Genomic DNA, 20,559 nt, shown 5'->3' with positions numbered 1-20,559 from the left:
AGTTTCACCATTTATGTAGAGATGTGATGACTTCCTGATGAAATAATAAAGTGCACTTGACTAGTGACACCTGACTCAAATTAACGTATTTCATGATATGGAAGCAGTAAAGGTGCACTTAGTGTTTCAATAATGCTTATTTATGCATGCTTATGCAGTTTTTTATTAAAAAAAAAAATAATCTGTTATATTCTGTCTCATAAGATAATTTAACAAATGTTAGGAATTTATAATGACTCCACAATTGTTATTTGTGTAGATGTATTAACGTTATAGATTTATCTCCAACATAGTCCGTAGCGCTTTACCATTGGGGCAAACTGTAAAAGAGACTTTACAGACAGATAAAGCAGTAAGTGGGCCCAGCTTGCAAGCTTAAGAACTAAATGGAAAAAGGAGTTTTATGCATGAAGTTAAGTGATTTTATTTAATATTTGTTCAGCCAGATAGCAGTAGTAAAAGAATATGCTTAGAGGGCAATTGGATCCAGTGATCAGTCATTGGGTTTCGAAGTAAGATTGTGTGTTATAGAGAGCTTAAGATGGTTGTTTTGATAAGCTTGCCTAAAGAGATGAGATTTCAGGGAGTGTTTTTATATTTGATTCGCTACAGGCAACAAATGTAGGGACTGTCATATTGGAGCAGCAGTAGAACTTTTTGCAAGGAAAATTTGTCTAGCTGCTATATTAGATTGTATTTGTGAAAGTCGGGTTAGAGGAGACCAGTAAAGGAAGGAATTGCAATGGTCAATGCAGTTAAGTATTCGTTAATGTATTAAAGGTTTTGCAAGTTTTTGTGTGAGATGTGCATATTCTATGAATGTTTTGTTGGTGAAAGCTACTTGTTTTTGATACAGACTGCATGTGAGCAGCATCGGTGAGCTTAATTTGTTTTCATGTTGTGCACATATCTATAGTTAACAGGCTACTCCTGTTGAATGACAGTGGGAGTATTATTAACACCGCTTTCGAAAGGTTGAGTTTGAGGTGGCAAGAGAACATCCAAAATGAAATGTCGGAGAGATAGTCCACAGATGGTGAGAGATCTGGAGAGGATAGATTTGTGTAGGTGTCATTTGCGTAGGGATGATACTGAAATCCAACTGAGCTTGTTTGTTTTCCAAGAGCAATTGTGCAGATAGAGAATAGTAGTGGCCCTAGCACTGAGCAATACAGTAGTCCAACTAATAATGGAGTGGCTGAGGTCCAGAGAAATGAAATGTAAAGGAACGGATTGAGAAGTTTGCTGAGAGCCAGGATAGCAAAGTGTCTTGAAGTATGTAGTGTATGTATGAGAATAGACAATAGTGTAATATGCAGTAAAGAGAACCAGTAGAATTAGAAGCTAGTAATGGGTTTTATATTTAGCAGTGTTTAGTCAGTGGAGTGGCATGGGAGTTTAGAAATGTGACGGTAATCTGCTAGAAGGTTTGTGTCAGAATAAGTTTTTACTAAGAATAAAAGTAAGTACTACATATTTGATAGATCCCAAATGATATTTAAGTCTGGGATGAGGTCAAAAGACCGCAAACACTCTTTATCTGTTGGACTTTGTTCATGTACTGTATTGATTAATTTTTATGTATTTTTAATCTCCTTTTTGTAAACAAAAGATGTATTGAATTATACAAAGATATTTTGTTTAATTCTCAATTTTCAATGCAGAAAATGTATTTATTGGCGACAACTATTTGTTCTATCTATATATTTATTATGATCATATGTAACATTCATTGCTTAAATAAAAAAAAGACTGCAAACACCTGTTTTGTAAAGGAATATGGTCGAGCAGTCAGGTTGTGGACTTGGGAGGAGAGGAAGAGAGAGGATATTGAAGCTGTGTGACCCAGTGACAGTGCGATGCAATGTAACAATACATCGTATAATGTGTTGACCCAGTGACTCTGTGATGTGATGTAACAATACATCGCACAGGCCGTATACACTGCACCTTCTGGTTCTTAGAGAGAGATTAAGTGGACAGAGATTAAGTACCAACCAATCTGCTCCAAACTGTCACTTTAAAGGCTGTGTTTAAAAATGACAGGAGCTGGTTGGTTGGTACTTTAGCTCTCCACTTTATCTCTCTCCAAGGCTTAGTACATCTACCACAGTGTGTACATTCAATAGGTCCCACCTATATTATTTTGAAGGTGGTGTATTTTTGAAAATTGTTGGAATTCAGCCCTGCTCCTCTTACCACCCCCCACCGCTGTCAAAGCAAAATGAGCTCTTGAAGTCAGTTTACAAGTGTGAAGGCTATAAGTTGTGCAGTCTTTCCACTTGCCTGCATGCTGTGACACCGTTGCAATGTCATTAGAAGATGTCTGTGACCCAGAAGGTGCAGGGAGCTGGCATTCCCCCATGGCCCAGCGCCCAAGGCTGTAGCCTAGTCAGCCTAATGCTTGATCTGGTTATTATGAATTGGAAGGATATGTAAGGGAGAAGTTGTGAGGACCAGGAACTAAATTTACTAATGGCAGATTGTAGTTCCTAAGAAAAAGAATATGTAAATTGGAGCACTCAAAGTGACACCATTGATGAGTTTATATTGCTCTTTTATTAAGCTATAAATTAACATGTATTGCACATATCATAAAAATAAATCCAATAAAAATCAATCTCTGTCTTAAAATATAATAAGATGATGCTTAATAAACAGCTGTCATATTCTCTGTATACATATAGAAATCAACAAAGGGCCCAAATGATAGGAATGAAGCAATTTGATAGTCAGTAACAACATGTATGTACACTCAATTGGTGGAGAAGATGTTATTATTCTCTTAGGTCCATTGGTAATGAAAGGATTCCTTATAGTGAATAATGAATGTTAGGGCTCAAGAACAATGACACTGTCTCGATATTAATATAAGCCAGTAAAAAATAAAAACACTCCTAGAATGCTGGTTCCATAAAAAGTACCTGTCCAAAAGGAGATGAGATCCTTTTATTCAGCAGGTTGGTTCCAAATAAGCACTCCGTGTACAGCAAGCCGCGGCTGTGATGAAGTCCTTGAATCCTGGCACTCGTGGGTGGCGACTCTAAAGGCAGATCACTGCCGGTAGCTAATAGTCTCTAGTACTCCTGGTATCAACAGATGGAATGTATGCTCCAACAAGGGGGAACACGAGCAGCCTCCATTCTTACAGTCAGCCCTTCACATTAATGAGTGGTGAAGAACGATAATAGCCGGCTGGTGTGTTCGGTACAGACCTGCTGATCGAAGCTGTCAGCAGCAGGTCTCCTTAGTCACTTCCTGGTGATCATCCAGAGTTTAGACAATAGTAAGAGGATTAGGGTATTCCGCGGCTCACGAATGCAGCAGTATGGTAACAACTGGTGTAGCAGAAGACGCAGATCGCAGATTGGGAATAGCAGCACCTTTTTACTGGCTTATATTAATATCGAGACAGTGTCATTGTTCTTGAGCCCTAACATTCATTATTCACTATAAGGAATCTTCTCCACAAATTGAGTGTACATACATGTTGTTACTGACTATCATATTGCTTCATTCCTATCATTTGGGCCCTTTGTTGACTTCTATATGTATACAGAGAATATGACAGCTGTTTATTAAGCATCATCTTATTATATTTTTAGACAGAGATTGATTTTTATTGGATTTATCTTTATGATATGTGCAATACATGTTAATTTATATCTTAATAAAAGAGCAATATAGACTCAACTGTGTCAGTTTACATATTGTTTTTCTTTTGGACTGTGGGGTACATATGATATTGGTAGTATCTTACAGAGCACCTTGTGTGATTTTCCAGATTGTAGTTCCTACCAGTTTACAATCTGACTATTTACAGAAGCCAAATCTGACCATTTGCTAAAGCCAATTCTACCGCAAAACTATTGAGAAAGCACACTATAGATTAGAACAGACTACAGCATTTTATTTTTTGGGGTCCCAAATTCCTGGGGGGACCAGTTTGTGACTGGTTAACATTATGACAGGGGGTCTTCTCGCTGTGTGTCTCCTTGCTATAGTAGTATTTACTCCGCTGGTTCAGCCCGGTGCTGGTTATTGGAAAGTAGGGGGGACCCCATGCCGTTTTTCCTTCCAGCTTTCCAATACCAGACCAGGCTGAGAGGTATGGTACTGGTTATTGATTTTTTTTCAAATTAACGAATTGTATACTATTCTACAAAAACTTTGCTTAATTAAATACTTCCAATTAGACCTTGAAACAGAACCTGCTGGAAATTGCCACGGATTGACGACTAATTGGCACAGAATCCGACACTTAGTAGCCCCAGGATTTGGTGATACGTCACCAACGAATCGAAGAAGGAAGGAGTTTAAATACATGTTTTTGATATTACTATGATGCAGTTTTAAGAGTTGAAATTTAATTTCCTAATAATTCTGTTTTTTAAAATCAGGGCCGTGAAGGAGCAAAGATCGAACCCTGGGAGGATGCTGATTATCTTGTTTACAAGGTCACAGATAGATTTGGATTTTTACAGTAAGTATTTTATCTTTTTTAACTTCTTGAAATTGTCCCTGTAAAAGATTGTGAGTAGAGTGTATTTTTAATTATAGTAATGCTGTTCTGTGAGATATGTGCATGCTGTATTTCAGTCACTACACTAATATGTATTTCATTTCTAATTTTTATCAGCAAGACAAAAGTTATTCATTCAGGGCAAAAAACATGAAAACTGTAATGTACTGTGGTTGTTTTCCCCTACGAAGCAATGAATAGTGATAATAAGTAATACTGATTGTCTTTTAAATTCTTATATGGAAAATCAAACATAAGTTCTGCTAATTATGTATTAGTTTTTTATTATAAAAAATGAGTATAATCTAATGTTAGCAAACTCTCCAAAATGATGTGAAAATAGGGTACTTGTTGGCAAGATGTTATATTTGTTTGTTTTAGGGTTTAAGGGAATGTAAAGGTGCGTACACGCGGTACGATTAAAATGGACGATATGAACGATAACTATATCATATCGTTCATTTTTCGATGCCCAAGACCTGCGATGCACGGGCACGTATGGACGATAGCAATATCGTCCGTGCAAGCAGGCCAACCTGGTCGATATCGACCAGGATACTATACGTTGATCGCGGGTCGCTATACTTGTTGGTGAGTTGGTGGTTTGCTGGATGATCGATATTGGTTATCCAGCACACCCAGTAGATCGCACAACGTTATCGTTGTCGATCGTCCCATCTGTATTCACCATAAGAGGGATCTTATTGTGAGAATTTTTTTCTACTTTCTTTTTTAAATTTTTTTTTTTCCAAGGTAAAGACAGTGGGGCAAATACTTAATTAGTGCTTATTTGCTGAGTATGTTTTTGGATTTAAAAAGACTCCTTTTTTCTGTACCATTTATCTTAGCAGTGAGCATATTATTGCTGCATTTTGCTGACATACTAGACCCTTTCATTCTGTTTCCATTAATGCATGTCTAATTTCAGTACCTTTTTAATACATGCTACATAGTACTGTAAATCAGATAAGACAGGCATGGTAAATATTTTGGTTACGTAAAAGGTGAAAATATTAGAAACTGTAAGGTAAAGTGTTTTAACATTTTAGAGGTGGGGAACCTTTTGTCTGCCGAGGGCCATTTTGATATATATAACACTATTCGCAGGCCACGCCCCTCCGTGTGATGTCACATGGGGGCGGGGCCATAATAGCTGGTGATTACAGCAATGCCTGTAAGCTGTAAGGGCAGTGGTGTGACCGTCTGAAGCGTCCTAAGGACGCTCCAGGTGGCACTGCTGCATAGATTCTGGCTGCAGGGTGCCAGTCTTGGCACCCTGCTATCCAGATAAGCCTAGCAGAAAAAAGCTCAGAGGGCCAGACCAAATGATTCCTAGGACCTTATACGGCCCCTGGGCCTGAGGTTCCCCATCCCTGTGTTAGAACACATGAAAGTGTGCATGTTTGTCAGATAATTTCTTCTTTTGCGTAGAGGAGGAGATGTGATGTCCGCTTAGTGTAAGCACATTAAATTGGAGCTTTGATCAGGGCATACAAGTTGTAAACAAAGCAAACCCTGCAGTAGTCAGGATTTTGATAATATTTTTTTATTTCTGTTCAGTATGTTCAAGGCTGGCTACAGTAGGAAGCTAGTGGAGTTGTGTGATTATGTAGCATTGCAATACAGATTTATAGTGGTTCTGAGGAATATGGCATGTAAAAGATTACACTCTCCTTACATAGAACACTGTGTATGGAGTGATGCATTTTATATTAACTCATTTATTGCTGTAAGCAGTTTTACGTCGTTTTTGGATGCTTTTGTTTTGGGAATGAAGAACGTCGCCACATCGAATGTATTTATTTCTTGAACATCACTTTTTATGACTAACACCAATATTACTTAAAGGATGACTATTAGGTTTTTTGCTTTGCAAAGATTTTTTTTGTTTGTTTCATCTTCCCTTGTATAGTTCTACTGACTGTACTTAGTGCTTTATAAATCTATACTTACAATTCATAATCTGAGGCTGACCTAAATCATGCTCACTTCAGTTTACGAATATAAATATAATGGAATACACGAAAAAGAAAAAAAATTGCTGGCGATGTGCCTTGCCTGTACACATATTGCACACCTCTATGGGTTACGAGTCAAAACTCGCCTAACAGCAAATCACATCCATTTTGCTGAATTGATTCCCCCCTGAATGAACGTCGTTCTAGCTGGTCTCGAGAGAGAATTCAATATGGATGCAGATTATGTTTTAATGGAGTTCTAGTTTAGTTGTTAATTCATACCCAACGTTTCACATATAGTGATTGATTAGCCAAAGAATTTCATGAGTTTCATTGAAGAGGTGAGGTGTCCAACAATGAATAATACCTAGATGGATCAAAAAGTACTCATCAGAATGTGTATAGAGTAGGCTGGTGCCTACATTTATCAGCACTTAAAGGGCAAGGAACATATTTTTTGCTCTTAATTATATCCTTGTGGAAACATGCATCCACTGTAATAATTGCCATAAATGCTACAGTGTTGCTAACAAAATCTGTAAATTAAACAAGTGTGTCATTTGATATTAAAATTCATCAGGGGTGGTTAAATTATGTACGAGTTGCCGCCGGCCAGTTAAGGTACAGTAGGCTGTTTCTGCTTGCACTTCCATAGGCTGCAAGTAAAATCAGCCTTCTATGACATCATTTGTAAATTAGGGATGACTATTTATGACTCTGTGATCAATGGTTTTCACCAAGCACATAGTGGGACCTGCACTCACCATCAGGGATCAGACAATCGATGGTTATCAATGACCGATCCTAGCGCAAAGCCATTAGAAACCGTATGTGGTTAATTATATCTGCCCCTTACTATTGGTCAAGTAAGGGTTTGTGTCTCTCTGGGTGCCAGATGTTCAACATTACTAACCAAAAACGTTTTTTTAAGTACATTGCATTTAACAATTAACCATGTATGTATCAATACTGTCATTAAACCATGACCTCATTAAATTTTGTAGTAGTGTGTGTAAGCCAGACTGCAGGGTGAATGTAATGGCCTGCAGCATCAGCGAGATCACGTGGGCCTGGACGATGGTGGCAATCACTTAAAAGGCAAAACCATCCTGCTTTTAAAATTATTGCCTCTTTAAAACATCGACCAGTCTCTTCGGTAATTTGCCGATGCCTGCAAGTTGCAGGCTATTACAGTTATCCCTGTGAGTGAGATAATCAGTGTCTAGCAGCAAATATTTAACTTTTTCTAGTTTTTAAAACTTTCTGGCTAATGTCTTTCCAAATAATAGGACCCGATACCTGTATTGAATACTTTGTAGCCAACTCTTTAGAGGAAATGATTGCAACAGGGTATATTTGCTCAGTTTGTTGTTGTATTTGTTTATTATATCCGCTCATTCATCTTAAGGTAATGCCATAATAGGAAAGGAAATGTGATGCAGTGTCTTTATCTTATATACCCTCATAATATCCCTCAAAACAGTTAATTTCCACTCAGTGTGTTGTACACTGTATTAAATCTTTCATGAGCTGGAAACATTTCAAATGCCTGTTTCACCCTATGGGTCCCCATTAGTCAGACCCTGTAACCCTGACTATTATCCCATTTAATTTAACCTGAACAACAAACCCATTAGGTCAGCTTATTCTATTCATTTGTGCTCTCATTTACTCATCCATTTAAAGCATGAGGAGGTAGCAGTCAGGAATGAGCTTTGCGACTATAAATGGACAGAGTCACAGGTTCTTTAATATTCTCACAAAACTTTTACCCTTTTTATAATATATATTAGAGGATGTGTTTACTGAAGGATTTGATAAAGGGATTTACATGTTCTATTTTGGTGTCATAACAGCAGGATCAAATGAAACCAATGCATGTGCAGCTTTATAAGTGCCTAATAGATGAGATTCATGAATTAATTTACAAAGTTTTATAAATATTAAGGGCCTGATTCAGACCCGGTCGCAAGCGCTGAGCGCTTGCAACTGGGTCGATGGTGGCCCAGAGCGCATGCGCACGACGGACCCGGCTCCGTCGTGCTCATGCGCGAGAACCGGATAGCGATGGCCAATCCGTCGCTCCGGGTCTCGTACCAAAGGGGGCGTGCTGTCGATGTTGAGTGATGGCACGCCCCCTTTGGTGGGCAGGCCGGGGGAATGGCTGCCCAAACGGAGGCGTTCCCATGTGAACGCCTCCGTTTTGGGCCAGCCCCTGACATCACGAGTGATGTCAGTGGGGGAGCTTTCGGCTCTGTTAGAGCCGAAATCTCTCTGGCGCTTTCTAGCAACGAGACCCTACCACAAGGGTCTCGTTGCAAGCCCTATGGTCGCAATGGTCTTGACCATCGCGACCATCTTCCTGGCCGCTTGCTATAGCTGTGGGTGGCCACCCACAGCTATGCGAGCGGCCAGGAGGCCGCTCTAAAAAAAAAAAAATAGCCCGGCCCTGATTCAGAGTGAGCGCTCTGTCAGAGCGTCCGGCTCTGAATCAGGGCCTAAGTGTGCTCTGATTTATTAGTTATGTTCATCCCATTTACATTAATGCCAGCCTCTCTGAACAAATGGCTGCTCAAGGCTCATTGATGCGTGTAGGGAGCGAAGGCTAGCCCATCTGGTTCGATCCCACAGAAGAGCTACTGTGAACAAACCGCTAAATAAAAAGTTAATACATCTTGCTTCTTGCTGCGTAGCTGCGGACCAGTCAGAGTGCCCATGCTGACCTCTGACTACTGCCGAAAGCGCCTACAATGGGCACGCGAGCATCACTACTGGACCAAGAAGCAACGGAAGAAGGTGGCCTGCTCTGATGAATCATGTTTTCTTTAACATTATGTGGACGGCTGGGCGCGTGTGCATCAGTGTGATGCTCTGGGCAATGTTTTGTTGGGAAACCTTTGAGTCCTGGTATTCATGTGGCTGTTACTTTGGCATGTACCACCTACCTAAAACATTGTTGCACACCAAGTACACCCCTTCATGGCAACAGTATTCCCTGATGGCAGTGACCTCTTTCAGTAGGATAATGTGCCCTGCCACACTGCAAAAACTGTTCAGGAATGGTTTGAGGAACATGACAGAGTTCAAGGTGTTGACTTGGCCTCCAAATTCCCCAGAACTCAATCCGATCGAGCATCTGTGGGATTTGTTGGAAAAACAAATCAGAGCCATGGGGGCCCAAAGTCGCAACTTACAGGACTGAAAGGATCTGCTGCTAACGTCTTGGTGCTAGATACCACAGGACACCATCAGTGGTCTTGTTATGGCTGATGGGTGTTTATAAACCAGTTATCACACTAATGATCCTACATATATTGTATTCATTCTAGTTGCAAATGTATCACTCATACATTTGTTATTGCACCCGATACTTATAGATGTTAGTATACTGAGAAATCAGTGTGCACATCATGAACAAAATAATATTGTTAATTTATGTTTTACCACCCTTGATATTGTAACTATTTATAAAATCATTTATAGAATTTATTGGAGACTCTATAGTTGTTAGTGTGTGATGCTTTGACAGTACATTTTCTGTTAATAAAGTTAAGTATTATTTACATTGTCTATTTCTAGACTGAAATTACACATTTTCTATCATTCTCATACTGTTTGTTTGCCTCAACTACATTATAAAAACGATTCAGATGATGTGAGGCTTTTTAACCCACTTTTAATTCTACAGTGATTTCTTAAATGGTTTATGGAATGATATTTCTTAAATGGATGTTTCTAGAATCTTCTCAGCAAATTATTGCATGACCTTAATGATTTCTGTAGGCTATTTATTTATTTTTTTAGTTACTGTTGCCCAGAGCTCTCGTAAAAATGTTGACACCAGACATTAAATTTAATCTAATGTTTTATTGAGTGGTTATTTCAATGTAAATGATATGACTGAGTTATGTTTGCAGAGTCAGCCTGTCAGTGATTTTTATGCCCTCCATTCTATGTTCCATAAAGTCCCCTTGACGATCACTGGAAGAAGTAAATCTGGGAATGTTTTGTGTAATTAAGAACTGTTTATCTGCCATAGATTTTGCATGATAAATATCTTGCTACTTTTAAGCTACAGCTTTGTAAGCAAGCATTAAAAGCACTAAAACGACTGAAAACAATGTAAATCATGCTTGGCTACAGACCCACAGAAGAACCTGGCTTTGAGTGCCTTCGGTCTATGCACTTTTGGACATTGGGCTTAATTCATTACGGATCGCAACAGCGTACGCAGATCGGCCGATGGTGCTTACTGCACATGAATATGCACAGCAGCCGCGCATGTGTGAGTTGGCATTGCGATCACCTACGCAGATACAAAGCCATCGCAGATCAAGGGACAGGATGCTAGCGTTTGGGGGTGGTGACGGGAGTGGTAGGAGAAATGTAGGCATGCCTGTCAATTTGAACACTATTGAATGGGCGTGCATAAATTAGCCACTGCGACAACATACGCAGCTTCAGTACTCACTGCGTGCGACGACGTTACCAATATCTGAGTATGGTCAGACTTGTAATTGTGCATGAGGGGCCGATGTTACTCTCTGTTCCCGATGTATACGCAGGACTGCAAGGGATTATGTATGTGTGAAAGCAGTAGTGGGCGTCTCTATGCTGGTTTTGCGATTTCAAATATTAGCATATTTTCGCAGCGGGTCTGCATGCGTAGTCACAGCTACGATCGCAATGGCGATCTGTGGAGAATCAGACCCATTGTTCTCTCTTTAAATTGTACTTGCCCAAATATTGATAATATGGAGGCTCTCTATTTCCTCTGGTCTATAGTCCTGACATGTATGGACATCAGTGATACTACAGTACTAGTAACTAGCACATTGCTCATCCTGCTGTGATTGAGAATGAGATTAGGTTACAGTAAGCGATACGGAGAAGGTTTGGAATCCAAGCATGCACAACCTAGTTGCATAAAAATTGACGTTGCCTTTGATAACTAGCTTTCTTTACTTGTGAATATTAGTGGCATGCTCTATTGTGAATGAAGAAGATCATGAGAATTGACTCCCACAAGCATCAATTCTGCTCTTCAAAAGCTCCTCAAAGAAGGAATGAGCACAGCTATTTTGACCAATTAAGAATCCAAATCTCTGGACATCAAACATCCAATAATTCCCATGTTCTACTACTTGCCAAAAAATGCATAAAAATCCAGACAACACCACCAGGAAGACCCATAATATCGGGTATCGGTTGGTTCTCTGATATCCAATATATCCAAACACATAGCTTATTTTCTACAACCTTGCGTGAAAGAACAGAAATCCTTTTTTTAGAGATCCCACAAATATTTTACAACACATGGTCTGGGTCACCAACTGCTTGTTATTCAGCAGCAATGTAGTATCTCTACAGGGCAAAAGTGGCCTTCCAGCTGTGGAACCTCACATCCCAGCATGCCCCACTTCAATTTTGCTATCATGGAATGCCAATAGGGTAGCAGGGCTTGCTGGGATGTATAGTTCAAAAGTAACTGAAGGGGGCTTATCCCACCCCTGCTCTATACCATCATTCACCATAACCAAGAGATGGAAAGTATTAGACATTACGGGGTATATTTACTAAAGTGCGGGTTTTTAGAAGTGGAGACGTTGCCCATAGCAACCAATCATATTTTAGCTATTATCTTCTGATTGGTTGCTATGGGCAACATCTCCACTTTTAAAAAACAGCATTTTAGTAAATATACCCCTATTAGTACAAAGACTACTACATAACATCCATACAGTGCAAGTTCATCCTTTGCAGCATTGATTTAATCATCACTCACAATTATGTGTTGTGAGAAAACTTATTTCTACAGATGACAGGCATACTATGGTCAAGATACATATATTACATATTTTACATATGGGGAGCTTGTGAAAAGTCACTCAAGACGTCCATGACATACATCAATGATGACAATAACATTCTGACTTCAACCAGTACTTACAATTCCATGTGGTATTTGTGGACCTCCATATAGTCATTGAAGATTACACACCAATACCTTCCACAAAAAGGTGAATGATAAGAGTTTTGTTCTAACTTCAAGCAGACACCACCCTGGTTGGCTACAAAATATCCCAACAGGTCAGTCAGTTTAAACGTCTGTCGCAGCTGTTCCAAAGTCAGTGATTTCCAAGAACAGGACAAGAACTTTCAAAATCAATTCACAGAGGAAAAGTATGACACCAATCTAGGGCAAAAGGCCTTTGAGGAAGCAAGACCAGTCAAAAGACCCAACCTGCTTGAGTCCAAAACCGACAATCAGACCTCTGAAATAATGAGCATGTAAGAAGCATCAGAAAGGGTACAGAAAAACGCAAATTTAAGAATGCCATCAATGCAGTCATTCATCTCTGAAATTCACATCCATAAAGGCGGTCAAACCAAATGGAAGAGGGGGAGATTTTGTGCAAAAAAATTGATAAAGAGGAACTAAGCTGGGTACTACTACTGCAGACATTTATACCAAGGGGTCGCAACATTGATAATGAGATAGTCAATAATATGTGTAAAGAAAAATAATCTGTTAGCATACTCAGATACAGTTACTAAACCACACCATCTATACATTATTCATTTTGGATACATGTTAATAACTAACTGTCTGCCAGTTATATTTAGAGCCTAGAAAACTGCTGCTCTGAGACACACAAACCTTACTTTTAAGGTTACTGTTGCCATTCTAGCTGGCTACATTATGTGTGCTTCATTGTCAACTAATTGGACATTTAGTTACAATGTTATACATTTTCTCTATGTATTACCAAATGTAAAGAAAGGGGCCATGGCACAAGCTGGTTTACACAACCTCATGACATGACTTACAGGCTGGCCTTCCAATGTAATATGGTACAACTAACCAACGTGAAGGCAGGGACACAACTAGCAGAATAAAGACTCCACATAGATCCCTAGTTTACATTTATCCTACAGGAAGGCCATACTTTAGTCACAACCAGCGAGCCAGAAATCTGCCGTACCCACCAGCAACCCATTCGGGTCGGTCAAGTCCAAGTATGGGAGAGTCCAGCTACCTTCATCAGACGTCGCTAGAGAGGCTACAACTCCTCCATCACACACTGCTAGAGAGGACACCGCTTCCTCAATCAAACACTAACCAAACCCCAGCAATAATATATTCTTTACGACACAGCAGACACCCACTGGAAAAAATGTGCCATAGAGGAGAGGGACGCCGCCCTCCTCTCATACCTGTCCCTTCATTTACTATTGCATACCACCTTTGTATTGACATCTGCACCTTAGAGGTGTCTTCTGTAACCCCTCTAGGGTACAACGACTACTGTGCATGAACATTTACATATATGTGAGTTCTCAGACTCGCATCAGAGTCCTAGTTTACTTATGCAATGTGTTATTTCACATCAGCTTAGTAAAGTATTTACCATTTTGCCTACTCTGACCTCATTCATTATCGGGTTAAGTGCTGTAATTTCCTGTATTTGTACATTATCAGTGCTGGGAAAGCCTATTGCTAGCAGCTTACCCAGCCATATTAAACCAGCCCTTTAGTGCGTAGGTACTCCTGTCTTTAACTTTGTCATTGATAATTGGGTTTCTTTACTTATTGTGAATATTAGTGACCTGCTCTATTGTGAATGAAGAAGATCCTGAGAATTGTAGTCCATGAACAGCTGCTACACCATAGGCTGATTTTTTTTTGACTGCAGGTTTGTATGCAGAAGCTAATATAATTTTTCTTCACCCTATGGAATTTCTACTTCACACTCCAAAGTGAGATTACTATCTGAAACATTAACACCAGCTATACAGTTGTGATTACAGGTATGAGGTGCAATGATGCATAACACATGTTGTAGTAAGCATCATTGCACCTCGACATTACAAGCTTAAGTAATATAGAATGTAAGTTGAATATTCAGATTTTTAATAACTAAAAGTTTTTGTTTTATTTTAAAGCTATAATCTTGTCTCTATATTTGACCAGCCACTATAAATGTTCTGCACATTATAATAGACATACTATTATAGTAAGCGGTATATGGACATCTGTACTCTGATCAAAAATGCTAATTTTTTAATTAAAAATGTATATTAGTTGTCATATATATTTGAATGAAAAAAAGCATGATATATGCTGTATAGTAGATATGTATACTTTTATGGTTTACAGACCATAAATGATCCAGGACAGATACAACTCCCAGCGAATAGAATTTTCTTATCTACTGTACTCTACAGATTTAGGCCCATATTCAATTTGAGGCGAAAAGTCCAGACTTTTCGCCTGCTGGACTTTCCGCCTCCTTCGTCTGTTTTCCAGGCGGAAAAGTATCGCGTGTGTGCCCGCTATTCACCGTATTCAATTTCAAAGTAGGCGAAATCGGGAACTGGCAAAACTTGGATCCGCGAAAAAAAATGGGAATTTTCGGGAAATAATCCTAGGACCCCCTTAAAGATGTCCAGACATGTGGGATCACTATGGGTACCCCCGTTTTTTTGCCTGCAGAAGAAAGTCGGGTTTTTAAATAGCTGCGGCAGGTTCATAAATGTGACTTGGAAGAAGGTGATGCAGAAGAGCATTTAAGTTTTTTTGGGGAAAAATAACTATGCCCATCAAATTTTGGGTACTTGAAAATGGGTGCAAGCATATTTTTAAGTCCCTTAAATGATTTTTAAAAATTCTGCAAAAATGCACCTGCCGCTTCTCCCCGCAATGAAGAAAACACCTGCCACTTATAAGGGAACCCCTCTGGACTCCATTCCGCTAATTTAGAAGTGTGATCCCTATTTATTTATTTTTAAACCCCAAAATTTTAAATAACTTTTTGGGGTGTCCCTATTTTTTTATTTACTTTTTTTTAACAGATTATTTTTAGGGACCATTCCCGGGGTTGCAGGCTATTTTTTTTTAAGCCTGCACTCCTAAACCCCAATTCTACACTTTTTTTCGCCTGCTAAAGACAAGCAAAAAATTATCCCCGTTTTTTTTAAATTGACTTTTTGCATCGGCGAAAAGTCAATCAAATTGAATATGGAGTTATTGGAAATAGATGGATAACAGACTTTTCTCCCATATTGAATAGGGCCCATAAATGCATACTGCATAACATTTAAGATTTAAGATTTTTAATGTGGCTTTCCTCCAGTGATCAACCGTTCTGGGTGTGAAAACACTTTGTTAGTGAGTGAGTTCTGAGGAGAATTACCAGCCTTGTTCAAGCTGGCAAGAATGCGTGCACAGCATGTTAAACCTAAAAGTTTTATATACTGTACAACAGCAGAAGACCATGCTCCTGTCTGCTAAGAAAAGAAAATAGGCTACAGTGGGCATAGGTTCATCAAAATCTCAACATGAAAATGGTAGCGTCAGCATTTGGCTTAAACACTTAACTGGCTAATAGTTCTTTCCAAAAATGCTCAGAAATTGTCGTTTTTATCCAACACAAAGGTTTTTTTTTTTTAATACGTTTTTTTAAACACATATCATAAATATTGATCATCAGTAATCAGACCATTGTAACTTTTCATTTCCCTGGCGGCTGCTACTCTTGAGAAGCCACTAAGTATACACTCTGAGGCTGAGGCCTGCTTCATTTACATTTCCCCCAGGGGGGGGGTCCTGCTGTGCTGTGCCATCAGTGAGCAGTGATCGGTTGCACGGCAGACACTGGGAGAGGGTGCCAGGAGGTCCCTCTGCCATTGGCAGCTGCTGCAAAATTATCTTCTGGAAGCCACCCAGTGTGAGTTTCTAAATGGTCACATTGTTAGCAACCATGTCAGGTAACGCACAGCCTGGCATGATCGCAAACAATGCGACCGTGCCAGGCAAGTGGTTAAATAAAATAACATGTATACATCCTGTCTTGAGGTTGTAGCAGGTGTGGGGAAAGTTTTCTTGGCTCAAATTAGGCACCTTAATACCATTTGAGCATTGTTTAAATGCCAGAGCCTACCTAAGTATTATTGCTGATTATGGGCATTGCTTTATGGCTACAATCTACTCGTGTTCTAGTGCAGCTCTTCTGGGCTCAGACGTGCCCGCGCCGTGACCTATGTAGACGCGGCGGTGTGGTGACATCATAGAAGCAACAGGTAGGCAAGTATGTAGTGCGCCATGTCACAAACCACATGTCCTTCACAGTCACAGAGATCTCAATCAAATAGACACCTTTAGGATATTGTGGAACGGGAAATTTGTATCATGTGAGACCAGCAAATCTGCAACAATTGTATGACACTGTCATGTCAACATTGGTCAGAATCTCTAAATTGTGTTTCTAACACCTTGTTGAATGTTTGTAAATGGAACTATTTTCCATCATACAAACAATTTAAACAATCCTAAGTGTTCCTGGAGAATATTCTTATATAGCTTGGATTGCAAAGTGGAAAGAAAATATGAGTGGGCATTTATATGGAGTTTGGCCCTCATTCAGAGCCACTCGCTATCGGCAGTACGCTCGTTCCGAGCGATGTTCGCACATCTGCGCATGCGTACGGTTTTTAGTACGCATGCGCGAACCAGTCAAAATCGTTTGTACGCTATATAGCGAGTGCCTGCTATTTTGAGTGACAGAATGAGGCGTATGTGGGTGGTAACAGGGGAAGGTGCTTGAAAACAAGTGGAGATCCGAACGCAGGCGTGCTTAAAGGTCAAAACGGGCGTTTTAAGGGAGTGCATAATTAATACAGCAGCGTCATTGACCACGTCACTTGTTTTTTTTTAACTCAGAACTGCTCGCAAAATAGCGGTTGAAAAAACCAACCACAAGAATAGCGAGCAGTTCATACGCTGTACGATGTACTCGATTAATCTAATAAATAGCGGACATGACGTATGGCGCGAGCTGCCAGGGGGCGTTTTTATCAAATAAACAAGCGTATGTTTTGCTCGCTCGTTCAGACTTAGAGGTGTGAACAGACTGCAATTTGCGAACGGATCATTTGAATAGCCACCCCTTGTTTTTGAACGAACGACCGCAAATAGCGAACGGCTCTGAATCAGGCCCTTTGTCTCCACTTTGCTGCTAGAACAGCCACCACTCTTCTTGGAAAGCTTTTCCCTAGAACATGGCTGCTAGGAGTCTCTTATTTTCAGCCAGAAGATCATTCATGAGGTCAGTCACTAATGTTAAATGATTTTGCTATGTTTGCATTTGGCTCTTCAATTCATCTCAAAGATGTTTAATGTAGATGTGGTCAGGGCTCTGTGTAGGCCAGCCATGTTCTTCCACTCCAAAATTGGCAAAACATTTTTTGACGGTCATAATTTTGTGCCTAAAGGAAATGTCATGAAGAAACAAAAATGGGCCTTAACCAAACTGTTGCCATAAGGTTTGGGTGTAGGCAAACTCCTATTGTGTGCTGTAGTATAAAGATTTCCCTTCACTCAAAGTATGAGGCCAAAGTATGAAAAACAACACAGACCTTATTTCTCTTCCACCAAACCTAGCAGTTATCTGTTCACAACCAGTTAGAAAATGTTCTCCTGGCATCCACCAAACCCAGATTTGTCTGTCAGATACTGAAGCGTTATTGGTCACTGCAGAGAAATCTATTCCACTGCTCCAAAATCCAATGGTGGTGTGCTTTCCACCACTCCAGTCGACGGTTAGCTACCCCTTTTTCTGCTGACATTGCTTTTGGAGGCAGCTTGAAACTCTGTAGTGAGTATTGCAACCAATGACCGACATTTGTTAAGCGCTACAGGCTTCAGCACTCTGTTCTTACATTCTGTGAGCATGTTGAGGCCTAGCATTTACATACAGTATAGAGAACATACTAGTTCTCCAAAATACGATATAGAGAGCATTATACAGACTGACATAGAGCATCCTTGAGGCCACCATACAATACATAGTGCATCCCAGCAAATGCCGTACAATATAGAGAGCATACTGATGTCCTCCATACACTATTGAACATCTAGTGGCCTTCAGGCAATACAGAGAGCATCCTAGTGAACACCTTACAATACAGAGCATTCCAGTGACTTTCTTGCAAAATTGAGAGTATCTCAATGACAGCCATGCAATACAGACCAACATGACCTAACGAGAGTATAACAATAACTGACATGCACTACAAACAGCATGCTTGTGAATGCCATGCAATACATCCTAATGACACCCATCACAATGAAAAAACTGGTATGTATGTATGTATACAGTCAGGTGCATAAATATTGGGACATTGACAGAATTTTCATATTTTGGCATCTATTCACCACAATGGCTTTGAAATGAAACAAACAAGATGTGCTTTAACTGCAGACTTTCAGATTTAATTTGAGGGTAATTACATCCAAATCAGGTGAACGGTGTAGGCATTACAACGGTTTCTATATGTGCCTCCCACTTTTTAAGGGCCCAAAAGTAATGGGACAAACTAAACAATCCTAAATCTATCTTTCACTTTTTAATACTTTGTTTCAAATCCTTTGCAGGCAATTACAGCCTGAAGTCTGGAACGCATAGACATCACCAGACGCTGGGTTTCATCCCTGGTGATGCTCTGCCAGGCCTCTACTGTAAATGTCTTTGGTTCCTGCTTGTTCTTGGGGCATTTTCCCTTCAGTTTTGTCTTCATCAAGTGTATATATAAATATAATGGAATAGGGCAGCAAATGTGCCCTATCTTCACCATACAAGCACAAATACATTTGTAAGAGAGGCCATGTGGTGGCATCCTTGTTTGAAAGAGGAGAGTCCACAATTGTTATGGTGTAATGGTTAGCATTACTGCATCATAGCACTGAGGTCATGAGTTCAATTCCCGCCACTGCCCTAACTGTGTGGAGTTTGTATATTCTCCCCGTTCTTGCGTGGGTTTCCTCAGGGTACTCCAGTGTCCTCCCACAATCCAAAAATATACTGGTAAATTAATTGGCTTCTGACAAAAATGATCCTTAGTGTGTTTGCGTGTCCATGTGGTAGGGTATATACGGGTCTGTGTACTAAGCATTGGAGAGAGATAAAGTACCAACCAATCAGCTCCTAGCTGTCATTTTTCAAACACGGACTTGTTGGGCTACTATATTATTCTTACACATTGTAAGCATTTGACTCTAGAATGTGAATATTAGCCCAAAAAATCTACTACTACTATTTCAGGTTTTTTTTTTTTTTTAATGAAAACTTACATCTAGAATTCTGTCTTTTCAATCTTGGAAAGGTGATTGAATGCCAAAACAAGGTCCGCAAAGTATTTTCTTGACATTTTAATAAAAGAAACACTGCCCATTTAAGTTATATTTATTTGTCTTGTTAAAATGTGGAAAAAGACTAAGGGGTATATTTACTAAAGTGCGGGTTTTTAGAAGTGGAGATGTTGCCCATATATCCAGTGTGATGCTGTCCTCTTTGCTGCCTTCTGCTATAGAGCCTCCTTGGATGCAGTCCTTTACGCAGTCAGTTCTGAGTTTAGCGCATGTGTCAGAATCTTTCAAACGGATGCTGGACGGGGACTGTACTTCTAAGCGCAAGCCCTCTACAAGGGACAGATCTACATCCCTGTCTGATATTGGTTCAGACTCTGAGGTTTCCTCTGACAGCGAGGAAAACTTGTCTGTAACCTCTGATTAGTCCTCTTCTATTTCGGAGGATTCTCAACCTCAAGTAGATGTAATTTCTTTGATTAAAGCTGTTAAATCGGTACTGCTAATCAAGGATGCTGAGCCGGCCCCTATGTCCAATGTCCCAGTATTCAAGCATCAAAAGAAGGCAGTTTCAGAGTTTCCTTCCTTTGCGTAGCTTGAGGACCTTTTGGTGAAGGCATGGTCCTACCCTAGTAGGCGCTTTCTTTTATCCTCTACCTGCTGCCGATAGGGCTAAATGGGAGTCTCCTCCCTCGGTTGATGTGCATGTTGCCCGTCTGGTCAAAAATACCACTCTTCCTCTTCCTAATTATGGATCCAATGGACAGGAAGTTGGAAACTATTCTCAAATCTATTTATACTAATGCAGGTGCGGTAGCTCATCTGGCCCTGGCAACTGCTTGCGTTGCTAAGGCCATTGATCGCTGGGTGGATACCCTGGAAGATGGCCTCACTTCAGGTACTCACAGCAATGAGCTTTTGTCTCTCGTGAA

The 20,559-nt window shown here is 40.0% G+C and overlaps 1 protein-coding gene across 2 annotated transcripts in view; it reads left to right on the top strand.

Annotated features, from left to right (window-relative positions):
- Positions 1-20,559, top strand: part of USP6NL (USP6 N-terminal like) — a 241,838-nt gene that overhangs the window by 122,204 nt on the left and 99,075 nt on the right. Inside the window, exon 3 of one of the 2 annotated variants that reach the window (XM_088468751.1) lies at positions 4,401-4,483. The exons of the other annotated variant lie outside the window; for it this stretch is intronic. Coding sequence (XP_088324877.1) covers positions 4,401-4,483 — 83 coding nt within the window. The remainder of the gene's footprint in view (positions 1-4,400; positions 4,484-20,559) is intronic. 2 annotated transcript variants of the gene reach the window in all.

The sequence above is a fragment of the Taudactylus pleione genome, unplaced genomic scaffold (genome assembly GCF_031769625.1).
Source record: "Taudactylus pleione unplaced genomic scaffold, aTauple2 ptg000086l, whole genome shotgun sequence".
In the NCBI taxonomy this organism is placed as follows: domain Eukaryota; kingdom Metazoa; phylum Chordata; class Amphibia; order Anura; family Myobatrachidae; genus Taudactylus; species Taudactylus pleione.
Note: the sequence above shows the minus strand (reverse complement) of the source record. Positions and strands in the feature narration are given on the sequence as shown.